A 14,800-nucleotide genomic window follows, 5' to 3' on the forward strand; every position below is an offset into this window, starting at 1 on the left:
ACAAAAAGTTTGTTATCGAGGGTACTTATAAAATTATGATTTAGGGCTATTTTATTTTTTACATAAGTTGATATTCAATTAACAAACCATCGTGCTATTATCTCGAATAGCCTCCTGGTAATCTGGTAATTATTAAATAAGTAATTATATACCAATAAAGATTAATAATTTTCCAATAAAATTACCATTGTGATATCATCGCGGATATCCTCCCGGCTTTTATTTTTATTTTTTATTCTATTAAAATTTTTTCGATTTTAACCGTCGTGATGCTATCTCGAACATCCTCCCGGTATAAACATGTATATCAATACATTAATGATACTTAAGTATGTACTCGAAAGTAAAAATTTACATAACCTTTGTGATGCCATCGCGGACATCCTCCCGGCATAAATGGAGTAATTTGTAAATATCATTTCACTTCCAGAAATCATGAGCTATTAAATTACCTTTGTGATGCTATCTCGAACATCCTCCCGGTATAAATATGTATATCAATACATTAATGATACTTAAGTATGTACTCGAAAGTAAAAAATTACATAACCTTTGTGATGCCATCGCGGACATCCTCCCGGCATAAATTGAGTAATATGAAAATATTATTTCACTTCTAGAAGTAATAAGCTATTAAATTACCTTTGTGATGCCATCTCGGACAACCTCCCGGCATAAACGAAAAATATTTGAATATTTTTCTACGCTTCAATTTCGTAAGTTATAAGAAACTTTCATACGTCGTATTACAGAACGAAATAAAGACACTTTAAAACTCCAAAGTACTTACTTGTATCGTCTTCGGATTCCGAAGATGATATTATCTAGGTTTTATGCGACGATGTTTTTTCTTCAACTATAATAATAAATTTTCTCCTTCGAATTTCTCTTCAACATGACGAAACTTGCACTTATTTAAGACGTCCGTACGTTGCGGCGCACGAAAAAGGAATGAATATCGTACAAAGCAAGCAAATACTTGTCAGGTCGTAATACCCTCAAAAAAAAAAAAAAAAAAAAAATCTAAAGGCGTGCGTGGTTGCTAGCATTGAAAAAGGGAACTACATAGTAAATAATATCTGAAGAATGAAGCGATGAAATATAATTATAATTCAACTAGCGGTCCGCCCCGGCTTCGCCCGTGGTACATATTTACGTTTTCTCTACATAAGAACCATCCTCGTACTTCAAGGAATATAATAAAAAAAGAATTATCGAAATCGGTTCAGCCGTTCTCGAGTTATGCGCTTACCAACACATTTTGCGATTCATTTTTATATATATAAGATTTATTAAAGCTCTGATTCGAATGGTACCTAACAAATGAAGGCAATTTAAATAGTGTGGATGTTTGAATGATATTATAGTAGAGCCATTTTAATAGGCAACATTTGACAGTTCAACAAAATTCAACAATGTAACCTAGTAACGACGACATTGAATAACATGATATTTCGTTTTGTTAGAACTGCACATTTGCTTAACTTTTTTCAAATACGATTACATATTTATAATAATAATGACCGATACAAGTAATTTTAAGATTTCATTTTACTGATAAACCATTCTAAACATAATAAACAATTTCTGAATTAAAGAACTGACGTCGCTACAATTTTGTGTCAATAAACCTTTTTTCTTTTTAAATACCAGAGACGTTACTCTAAAAATCGAAATCTGACATCTAGAATCGAATGCATTGATTACTTCTGAATAAAAATCATCTTATATTAATAAATGTGTTTCAAGTTCGATTGACAAATGTTTCAAGTCAGTATCGATTAATTCACTTTAATCGATGTTTTTAAGCAGGTTACCTCTCTTCAAAGATAAAATTGATAGACGTCAAATGTTGCCTATTAAATTGGCTCAACTATACTTGTCGAGATTTTTCATCACTGTTTTTTCATTAAAAGGCGACAATTCAATTTACTGTCACATGCCAATTGACAGACATTGTCGTTGCTCGATTTTAACAAAGGTAGAGCATTCCGAAAGCTCAATAAAGAAAATCCAATTGCGATGCAGTATGTAGCTTTGAAAATAGTACCTTGACATATCTGCAATTCGTTTTAAAATAGTGGATAATTAAAAAACGTGCACATTGAATAGTTCAGACAACTCTATGTATTTACGGGAATTAATAGTTGGGAAATAATGAACCCATTACTTTTGTATCAAAGTTATGTAAAAAGAGTAAGACAAGATTCCAGATTACAGCACATAATTACATGAATTTACTACATAACAGTGGTTAATATATATGCTTAATTTAATCCTAATACAGGAAGCATTAGTTAGAGGCAGGCATTTTAACGACACGGCTTACATTATGATCCCGTTTCTCAAAATTACAAGGGGCTGTGAAAATGGATTGTGTCGAACAACTCATTATCATATTATTTTGCTTTGCTTTTCCGAGATTAGCGAAATAAGGTGAGTCTCTTTGAGCGAAGTAAGAAGTTTTATTATTGCTTATAAGTTATGGTAATGTATTATTTCTATTATCTTCTATTATTTTCTATTTTTTTTTATCCTTACTGGAAATGAGTAATGACATAATAATCGATATTATAAATTTTGCTCGTGCTCGTTTTTGTTAATTTCAGAATCAAGAAGCCATGGAAAGTTATTAGGAATATTGAAGGCTGTATACTTCCTTGATCAATTTTCGATACGTCACTTAGAATCATTGTATATCTCAGGATTGATTACATTTATCGCAACATACATCTGGTATGTAAATACGCAATATACGAACAAAAGGAAAGCTATTTGTTTCATCTACATTAATATGAAGATAGTATCTTAATAGTGTTATGTTTCGCTTTCATGGCGTGGTCAAATGTTGGCCGATTTTATTGGTGAACGCTGGTCATGTATTTGATTGTTATATAGTTTTTCATATAGACGCACATATTATATCTGCTATAGATAATTATATTATTTGATTAATATAAATATAAGTTTTATTATTTTTGTTAATATTTCGGGTATCAATTTATCCAAATATAATACTTGCACGTATCCAAAATATGTAAATAAGGTTTAGGAAAGTTTTCGATAGAAAATTATTGTATTTAAAAGTTAAATATACCCTCATTGCAACATATTACCTAACTTCAACTTCATTCATGATTAATGCTTTAATTAACTTTTTGCAAGCGTACCTGTATCTATTACAAATAGCGTAAATTTATCTCAATCAAGTACCCGTGTGAACCAGCCATTAATCTCGCATAGAAAGGCTTTCGAAGACAGATATTGTTATGAATTGCAAATTATTTAGGCGAGGTGCACGCGATAGGACGAACGGTTGCTACACGTTTCCTGCTGTGTATTAGCATGAAATATGCTTGTTTAGGGCGTGTGCAGACATATGAACATGGAATGTCTATGGTTCCCAGAGAGAAAATAAGCAGGATTGTGTATAGAGGCCTAATTGAAAGATGATGATTTCAGTTTAGTGTCCATTACTGACGTTCAAAGTTCAAATAGATAGTTAGACATCGACATGTTTAATAAATATATCATGAAAGAATGCTTCTTTTTGACAACATTTACCTGCAATCTACGCTTAAAATAATGTTGGCCATCAAATAAAAACCGTGGTGTAATTTTTATCGAATGTCTTGGTAGTCGAGGTGTGTTAGACAGATTTTGAGACAGCAGTTTTTCAGACACATTTTTCATCTTCAACATAATATGGGATTTAACGCACACGATAATCTAGACCCACCTTTATCCCACTCCATCTGAAAGACAAATAGAAGTGAAACGGGAATATATTGACAAATGGGACCGCTCGGTGCCGCGAGTGTTGATATCGTAATTCAATTATTATACTTCAAAATTCATTATAGTAATGAAGTGATTGTGAATCTAGTTGCTGACTATTTATTATTCATAAATTTGCTATATGCATTTGATTATTGAATTGATTCAATTGTTATGAAGGGTGTTAATAATTTTAAATGGACATTCTTCTTGACCTTCCTCAGTTAAATCTTAGCGTATAATATGCAGAATATCTTAAATTTTAAGACTTTAGATAGAGCGACAGTTATCATGTTATCTCCATGCATGAATACTGAATAGGCTATATTTAAAACTACAAAATTAAAGAAAAAATATTTAAAATCCCTGTGACTATAAAAACAACCTAATAACCAGTTAGCTACTAGCACATGAACACATGGTTTAAAATATTATGAAAGACCTCCCGCATACCATAAGTTTAAATTTACATTTATACAATTACAGATTTAAATTGTAATTACATACGTTGGTGGAAATTTGTTTTCACCTTAATGATACAGACCATAAGAATAAAACGCATTTTTATGGAATGTTGAATGATTATATGTTGGCCTTCCGCTTATTTTATAACACAACTGCAATTATTATCTACAAAAAAAAAAGAAAAAAATTCTATATTTGAAAATGATTTAAGTAGACCGTACAATAATATTATCAATATGAATATCAATACGAACTTATTAAGTCTTTGTTAAAATTAAAAATACCGTTGTTTAATTAATGTTATTTTTAATGAGGAGAATGTTTTTATATACAGCAGCGCAAGAAAGCCCTTTGATGTAAAATGTAAAAAATATGCAAATTGGTTCCAAATTTGTAAATATTTAAGTCTTATAACCAATTACCAGTGTGGTTTTTATTAGTCGTATCACCCAAATATGGTTGACAAACATATTAGCGAAGTAATTTCTCTATATTTTATATTTTTAATTCGTTTAATTTTACTTAAAGCTCTTAATACTCTTAATACACGCCTGTTTGTAAATTATGATACAGTTGAGGAATTTACATATGAGTACATTTGAACCCGTTTTTAAAAAGTAAGTATAATTGAATAATTATTGGAATTCAATGATAAGACATTATGTATAAGTGAAATTGTGTTCATATACTATATCGTACGAGTTCATTCAAAAAATAATGTAGAGTTCATGCAGAATAAATACTTAACAAACAGAAATAAAAATTTTCGCAACACCATAAATCAAGCACCAATAATTTGAAATTAAAATAGAATGGTAAATTTTGCCCACGTCTAACTAATTTCAATTCCATTTTGCAGAACTAACAAGTCTAAATACTTGGAATGTAATTGTTCCGATGCAGGTAGCTAACAAGTGACATACCAATTAATTTCTCTAGGCGAGCTTGCAAAACGATTTATTGTTTTATTTGTACAAGAAACAGGAAACATTCTGGAGAATTCCCGCCTTGTTTGGAATGCTACGAAACAGAAGTAAAACGTCGCGACATCGCGGAAATAGAAAATTTCCCATACATTCCAGATTGTCATATATCATCTCATTGTTAAAATTGTGGATTTATTTGAAAACTTGTTTGCAATACTGTACTTTAGTGGACAGACGAACATTTGTTATAGTCCTTTTCACTTAGGATGATTCCTGTGACACTTCATCGTGTTCCGAATTACGTATTTTATATTTAAAAATCAAAATAATTTTAGTGCATAATATTTTTATTTTATGGCGGCATTATTACCAAAAATATAAAAATGAAACATCTTTAGCTTATAAATCAAAAACAGTATTGTTTAGTTTAATATAATGAAAAATAAAATAAAATAACACAAAAATATAATACCTACGCAATTCGTGTACATGAAATGGATCGTTGAAAAATCATAGAGTTGGAAAATCATATAATCGGCGCCCATCTTGTGATCGTTTGTCAATCGAGTCAATCGTCTGTACGAGTACGTCAGCCTTGTATACAAGTTGCATTTTTATATTGATACTTTACGTGGTATTCTGTTATTTTTACTAATTGTTATTGTTGACTTTTTGTTGCTGTTGTTTGCTAAGTTTCCTTAGTTAATTGTTGGCGAAATGCCGAAAAAACTAATTTTGGTACTTTATTCAAATCGATTTCAATTCCATATAGAATATTATCGATTATCGGAAATAATTGATACGATATCAGTAACCGACATCTCTACACGTGTCAAAAATCGATGTGTCACAGAAATCATCTTAGGTGGAAAGGACTATAGTTTTAAGTACTAGTATTATATTATCTGTGATTTTAAGCGTTGTGAAGCGATGTGCATTTAACGGGAATAATTTATTTGCGCAAATATTTACTCGGTTTCAAAGATTTACGGCTTACTCATAATTTTATAGTGGTCGGTCGTTTGTACAATTATTTATTTACTTCCTTGTTTTGTCTCCTTCTTTAAAGATGGTGTTCAATAACGAGGCAAATAAAGATATTTAAAGATAAATAATTATTTCGTACAACGGTTATTAAATTATATACAATTTTATGATAAAAATAAATAATAAGGAACTGACATGTTCAGTCAAAGAAAGGAAGTACATAGTATTTATTCTTGTGCTTTTTAGTGTTTAGAGAAAAAAATACTGACTTATAAGCTACTTCTATTTCAAGATTGCGATTGCAGCCGTTAATTAAATTTCGATTTAATTTAATTTATTTTAAAATACATTTTTATGTAGGTACTTACACTTGAAATGAGAATAAAATAATGCCATAGGTAATTTATATTTTAACGCGTGTAAAAATTATTTCTTGTATAAATTTATTGAACGTCGCTATTAATTCCGACGTCGATAAAATTCCTATCAATGTTAATGTAATAAGTCACTTTAATCCAAAAATATGAACACTGAACGTCCTCGCTGTAACTTCTCATATTTCAAAGGAATAAATTTTCTGCCATAAGCTTACCTGAACGTAATTTATGTGACGCCTCCACCAAATATTGCAAAACATATTTTACAATATTTATCAGCTATTAATGTGATAACTGACATCAAATAAATTATTTAAATAATAAAGTGTTTATTGCACTGTTAAACTGTGAATTTAACTTTAAGGGTATTACGTGAGGAGTGAAGACAGTAAGGTAAACATAAATATAATAAAGCAATTTTATTGAAGAGTTAAATGAAGTATATATGTCTACGTAATAATTAGTGTAGTAGTTAATAAATAATAAGTGTTCTTTGCAATAAGAAAGCTACAAATATGTAGTAAAGCATGCATGTCCTTTAATTTGGATGAATTTATTTAATGTAAATCTACTTACGTGACACCAAGCGGTCAACCATCTTTACTTCATATATTTTCTTTTCGAAGATAGCGATCGCTGCTAACCATAACTACATCCTATTTTAATAGACTTAAGCTTTTAATTTGATTATCTATAAACTACATACGCTTATCATACCTGCCAATGAATGCAAGAAAAAGGAGCGTCTATTTTTACTATTTTATTGAGCTGATGGGTTATCATTACTCTACCGCAAAGGAGCACATTAAGATCAGCTTTTGAGATGCCGCAGAAAATAAGTAAGCGTACAATAAAGCAAACACAAGAAATAACAAGATAGTGTTTTGTTTTCTGCATATCTACGGAGTCTGTGTACCGCGACTATACTTTTGTATCTTTAAGAAAATAAAGAGCTGTGTATTTCGCTCTGAATATACAAAATTGGCGCTACACTAATGTCAATACGATAAAATAAACTGAACTAAATTAACTTTACTGTCTTGGGAAAATCCCTATCACAAAATAATAACAAAACCTTTATTGAGATAAATAAATGTACATACAGTTTAAATATGAATCCATTTGGATAAAACTTTACAATAATATAGGTTTGCATTCTCCACTATAAAAAAAAATGGTTATACACAAGAGCTTAAGAAATACTTGATGTTTGTCCCATGGGTTCGGGAGAACCGCAGCACCTATATTAGTAAACACATACCCAAACATCTTAATTTCTTAGAAATAACATATCCAAGGTTTACCGTCAAGCTTAACACAAGACAGTGGCCTCAACCACACTGACATGTCCTTGCAAGGCCGACGGGCATTGTCGAAACTGGAATGACATCTGCGTAGGCCGGAACGTATCGAATTATACTGGATATAATGCGAAAGGTAACTGGTTTGTTTTCGTTTAAATAATAGACGTTGTAATGATAATAAATCGTAAATATTGAGCAAACTAAGACTAAACTATTTATCAACAGAAACGTGTAATAAGATAACCTAATAACAAAAAAGTTATAGCAGTCTGTAATACACCGATTTTAGTCTATATTTTTATTAAATAAGCCATCTACAAGTTAACCACTGCATGACACTTAAAAAAATGTAGTATATAATAATAATTTACATTATAAAATACCCGAAAACTTTTAAAAGTATATTGGCCGTTAAAGCATGAGCTTTTGAGTTATTTATTTGTTCCTTGTAAGAACTACGTTAATTATATTACCTATGGCCTTAAGCCAAAGATGTACATTCACATGCAACTTTTATCTGTACTTTAAACATCTCAAATGAAATCGCAGTTAGTTTTTATTGCGCCAATCGTGAGTATCGCAATGTTCTTGGCGTCCGCTTATCTAAAGCAAAACTATCTGTTTGAACCCATTGTTTTAATTGTTTGTATGTTTATTTAATTCTTGCACTTTACATTTATTTACAGCCATCGGTTACTCTTTATATAAATGTGATATTTTTTCTGTTCTGTGTTCTTTTAGTGAAGTTTTTTTTTAATAAAAGCACCAATTCATCTTTTGATTAAATTATTATCTACCGTTATAATACCATTTATTGTATGCACTATGCAGTTATAAATATAGACGTGAGCTTTGTTTCATTTACTTGAAATAATTTGAATTTCTTACCATTTAAAGAAATTGTTATTTATAAATCAAATATAAACAAGAATTGAACAAGAAGGAGCTCCACAGATTATACATAAAAACTGGCCCCAACTTTCCACACAAGGAAAATTGTAATGAGGAAGGTAAAATGTTGATATTATTAGCACAATCGTTCTGAAAAAAAAAACATTAATAGAATACCATTTAGTATCGATTCAATAACATTAATAGCAATCATTTCGTAACATTAGCAATATGTGCACTGCCTTACCGGTCGTGCAATACCCACGACAACGCAGGTTGTGACGTCCTTACAAGGCCGTCGCGCGTTGGTGGAAACTGGTATGCAGGTTGTACGGATCTTGCTCTCGGTAACATTATAGATACTCGTGAGAAAGTTGTCTGCGATTTTTTGTCACTACATGGTGGATTATTTTGTTATTACGGTGGTACAAGGCATAATACCGGTTACAATCAAGCGTTACATGTGTAAGACAATACTTAATGTTTTTTGTGAGAATGGACAACGGAAGTATCATGTTTCAGTATAACTCAAGAGTCAAGAGTATCAGTGGCGTTTGAACCTCACGTAGGCTACTGTGACTACTGTCGGTTTGTTATTACTTATTAGATACACGAGCTGGTTATCGTAATGGTATATTTCATCATAAACCAATTTTATACAACTTTTTTTATAAAACTTTCAACGAAATATATATTATGTAAAATTGCAAATGTTTGTCCTAAAAGTTATATGTTTTTGTATTCTAATTAGTTATGTTTTAATTATATACTTTTAAGTATTTATTCGCACTGAAAATGAACTGAAATTGTTTACATCACCTTAAATTATGGTTATCAAAAACATGTCCATCCGAAATAACACAACTCTACCACGTCTAACCATATAGATGTACTCACCAAGACCACAGATCAAATACGTGGGTGGGGGCTTCAGCACGGAGCGGGAGTAGGCCCCGCGGACGGTCTCGAGCGCCCGGGGCGCGCCGGCCACGAGCAGCACGCCCGGAGACACGTAGCCCGCGTAGCGGAGCTCCGCGGTGGCAGCTGCAAGCGCGCCCGCCCACCAGCATTTTGCGTTCGCCGCGAGGAAGCTCTGGAATGAAAAGAGGGATTTTATTAAATGGAATATGGTGCATTATTTATTAATAATTATTGATCGAATCTACAAGATTCAGAAACTATTGTTTGTTATATATTATATTAGCGGTCCGCCCCGGCTTTGCCCGTGGTACCTACATGTTTAAACTATCCTATCTCTCAAGTTGGATCGAACTGCACATGGTGTGCGAATTTTATTATAATCGGTTAAGTGGTTTAGGAGTCCATTGAGGACAAACATTGTGACACGAGATTTATATATATTATTAAGATAAAGATTTAAATAAGCCAAATTATAGGTACAATTCAGTCTTTACACTCGCATATATTTTTTAAGTTCGTTAGTTTGAAAAGCTTTCAATAGTGTTATAAATTTTAAGAGTAATTCTCGTGTTTTATTACAAACTCAATTGTTATCTTTTCAGGCACTGTTAAATCGATTGAAATCAGCTGAAAACAGAGATTACATTTAAAGCTTAACAAAAGCTCCCCTCTGTAGTCGACATTACAGAAGAACATACGAAAGTCTTGCATCCGTGTGCAGTGGAATGCATAAGTGAATTCCAAGATCCAGTTGTCTTAATTGACTCGTTCAGTACAAAATCAGTAAGCGGATGTTGTAATTGTGATCTGTTAAATACAGGGCGAGGAGCAGATTGCGAAACACGAAATGCCAAAAGAACGTGTCAAGGTGAAACAAGAATAAGATCTTGGAGAAATGAAACTTTCAAACTATCGCAAAATATTTTTCAAGAAAGTATTTCACGTTTCATTAATTGAATACGCAGGTACATGCAGAATGTTCGCACGATAGCACATTTATATAATGAAATTTTAATCAGAGCAGATAGCGAGGCTTGAAAAATTATATGCGAAGTGATTTTTTAATGTAATACGTTCATCAGATCGAAGTGCAGCTTTTTTTGGTTCTGTGTAAAATAATGGAAATATTTAATAGATTTTTGTGGCCATTTTATTCGGTATAACCACAACCTAAAAATTATCCATATAAAAATCCATTCCACACTTTCAATATCTCGGCCACTGCAGAATTTATCATCAGGTACCGCATTGTTCAATTGTCTTTCTTATTTTAAGAAACCTTGTTTTTGTATTTCAGGTCTGCGATAATATCTAGCCTCCAAGTGCTGACAATCAGGTACTTGTCAGTACTTCAAAGAGTTTAACACATCAAAAGGCTTGTCGCTAATGTACCTACCACTTATGTTCACACGATATTACTTCTGTTTTACTATGATGATATTCACATTAGGTTTCTTTTTTGTAGACTCAATATAATACGTATTCTAAATCGCATTCAGATATGCACGTATTATAAAGGAAATGTTCTTCTAATGTTCTCTATGATAACGTAGTCTTCGCTGCTCGTGCTTATCAAAGTACCAAAAACATCACGAATTTACCGCGAAATTTTATTGCATATTATGTTATGTACAGTTGTACACGTACACTTTAAACAATTGAATATAGAGTCACGTTTATTAAACTGTTAAAACATTTGTAAGATTTAACTGTACTTGTAATTAATATGGATCGTTAGACATGTTTATATATTGTAACGAATGTTACCAAATTTACATTAAATTGTTCATTAAAAATTTTAAACCAATTCTTCAGACCAAATAATAATCCAATTTCAACGAAAATCTGTTTCTATATAGTTAAGTGAAATATGATCCTTATCCTTATAAATAGCGTAGAAAGAGTTAAAGACTAGATTTTTAATTTGATACAAATCTTTCCAGCTATCTCTCCTTTTAGAGCATTTTATAGTCATAAAAATATTGTACATGTTTTTTATTTTGTTATTTCTAGTAAAATCATCAAAATAGTTCCAGGAAATACTACCACAAGAACGAATTTTTTAACACCAAATGACATAACCGCAATCTGAGGTCATATTTTATACTCAGTGATGTCATGTTATATCTATAAAAATAAACTAACTGCTATGTTTGTGTTCTGTATTTATTTTAGTAATAAATACTCTAGAGAAAATTAGTGTCTGAACAAGGAGACGATTAAATTGTCTTTTTTTTAACTTAGGATTGAAAATTATTAAATCATCGGATATTGTAGCGTGCGAAACTACTTCTTTTTAAATTATGAGATGAAAATGCCCTGTATGTATTAGATATAAAAAAATGCCTACATAAAAAACGTACCTACTATATTTTTTTTTAATTTCCTTACTAACGAAGAATGACAAGGAGATAATTATGTGATATTATGTGGCTTAGCATGATAGCATTTTTCTGAAAAAGCTTCTAGCTGATATTAAAAGCTTTCAAAGAGATTATGCTGTAATTAGTGTTCAATGGATAATAGAGAAGTTCTTATAACCAAGTATAGGTTCTAGGATCTTCTTAATAATTACAGATTACAATTATCGTGAAAAATGCGGTTAAATGGATCGAAAAATGTGTTGTGCGCCTATTGTGCAATTTGATGTATATTTTACTTAATGTTATTTCATTATTTTGGTGTGTACAATAAAGCTTTCATTCATTCATTCATTCATTCATTCATTCCTTCATTCAAAAATGTGATCAATTTTCTTTTAAGAAGTGGCTGCAAGACGTATGCAACAGGACACTGGAAAAGTTTTTTTTAACTATTCATTATTCAATATGAAATATAAATAGTCTGTATGTCTCAAAGAACCAAGTTGTTTATATAGTTATTTTTGTACACCAATACACAGACATAACGTTTACCATTTTATAATACTAGATAATCTGTGGTATGTATATCATAAGGTCATTCACATACACATAATTCACGAAACGTGTATTGCAAAAAATGCTAACGAACTTGAATAGCCCATGAAAACATTTTATTTCGTTGTGGTAAAAATATAAATTATACGTAACTGTATGTGATAGCTTCGTTCTGTGAATAATGAAATTAGATGTGGAATATTTGTTTATTTTAAGAATTTACTGTTTCCCCTTAATAACTTGTTATGGTGTTTTATGTAAATTGTAGACAGTTTTGTTATATTTCGATTTGATACTAGATAAATAGAACATAGAGCGTTGAATATTATTATCATACATTTGTTCCTATAAACTTATGTATTTAGATTTAAAGACTTATGTACAAATACCAATTTACATTTTTTATACTAGAATACAATCATAAACACGATATCCTTGGAATTCTTCAACGGTAAGGTTATTTTAAATAAAATAAATATAACGTAGATTTCAGTTTTTTTTTATAGTCATATAATGGACTTTTTTATCTATATCTATATTCTATACTTATATTATAAACAGGAAACCTTTGTATTTTTGTACGTTTGTATTGAATAGGCTCAAAAACTACTGAACCGATTTCAAAATTTCTTTTACCATTACTTAGAGGGATTCTTCCGAATCCGTAAAGGCTTTATTTTATCCCGGAAAACGTAAATATGTACCACGGACGAAGCCGGAGCGGACCGCTAGTTTTTTATCAATTTGCAGCAATCTAAAATATAAAAGGAATTGAATACGATATTCACAACTAACAATGAATATCACTTATTACATGCTCTTTCTTCGTCGTTGCATATAATTATCTATAGGGTAAAAGCCGGATAGTTGCGCCACTTTTCAAAAAAGCTATATTATGAAAAATTATGTACTTAATAAGAATAATGAAACATGTATATCAAAAGATAGGTCTTTAAACCATCATATTAGCCTATTTTATTAAACATAATTATTAAAGGTTTTGAGTAAATCCTGTTTTATTTGACCTCTCAAATGAAGGATAGTTGCCTAATCTAGCGGATAGTTGCCTATCGTAAATAATACTTCAGAGGATACTTGCCTCGTGAGGGGATAGATGCCTCACAATATTTTTTTTAAATAAAAAAACAAATTTATATCAATTCACTTAATCAGTCTTTATTATTTGTTACAACTTTGGCATTAATCATCAGAAGTGAGGGATTTCATCTTTCCACATCGCATGCAATACAGTTTCATCCATATTAAATATTCCATCTGGTTTAACCAGCAATTCATTCTCAGTTAAGACAGTAGGTAATGAGTAGATCAAAACATTTGGAAACGTCTTCTTGTTGAGACCCCTCGCTCTTTCAATTGATAAACCCTCAGCTTGCCTCAAAACTATTTCCGGATTTCTTTCCAGAAAGCTTTTTAACCATTGTGGCCCAGCCGTTATGCTTTAACCCCAAATTTTCGGCAAACTGGTAAGCTAGCTGACAAATTGTATTTCTTTCAGGAGGAAATCCTGCGTCTCCGAGCTTTAGTATATGAGTCACTAGTCTTTTTTCATTTTCAAAATCAAGGATAGGGTATTTTCCTGGAAGTTAAATAAAAAATTAGCGAAATGAATATTGTACCGGCATGGAGATGCCTTATTACCAATAAAAACGCAATAATATTAATATTTGCTAGTGAAAGAATTTGTAGTTGCGGATAGTTGCCCCGAGAGCAACTATCCGCACAAGTTTCTAAGGCGACTATCCTTTTTGATACGGATACTTGCCCTTTTTATTTGCGAAATAAATCAACAATATTTTGCAATAAAATATAATTAACAGTATAATTTAAAGTCTAATGCACGCAAAGAAACATAAACTATATTGAAATCACAATTAGTAACAAAAATATTCAATACAAATGACTTACCAATATAGTTTCAACGCCTATCGAAGTTTCACCGCGGAACAATTTCGCTCGCAAAGATGAAACGCGTGATTCTACACAAACGATTGACGTGGCACTGAGGTCTGCGGGAGGGGTACTTACAACAATAGTAAAGCGTTATTGCCACTAATGTCCGTAACATAGTGTATTCGAAACTGCGGCAAGTATCCCACTGGCGCAACTATCCGGCTTTTACCCTAATGCATAAACTCGGGAACACAGTCTCACGGGAACGACCAGAGACCGTGAAAAGTACGATGTTACTTGTTAATATCAATGTGCATACATCG

General features: G+C 31.4%; 1 protein-coding gene across 2 annotated transcripts in view; it reads right to left on the bottom strand.

Moving 5' to 3' along the window:
- ko (Stork-head domain-containing protein knockout) overlaps positions 1-14,800 on the bottom strand; it is a 139,878-nt gene that overhangs the window by 52,874 nt on the left and 72,204 nt on the right. For both annotated transcript variants that reach the window (XM_089700494.1, XM_089700493.1), the window contains exon 3: positions 9,625-9,820. In XM_089700494.1, coding sequence (XP_089556620.1) covers positions 9,625-9,820 — 196 coding nt within the window. The remainder of the gene's footprint in view (positions 1-9,624; positions 9,821-14,800) is intronic.

The sequence above is a fragment of the Colias philodice genome, chromosome 11 (assembly GCF_061535455.1).
Source record: "Colias philodice isolate Cphi_HAF_F1 chromosome 11, ilColPhil1 Martin Lab GWU primary, whole genome shotgun sequence".
NCBI classification, from domain to species: Eukaryota; Metazoa; Arthropoda; class Insecta; order Lepidoptera; family Pieridae; genus Colias; species Colias philodice.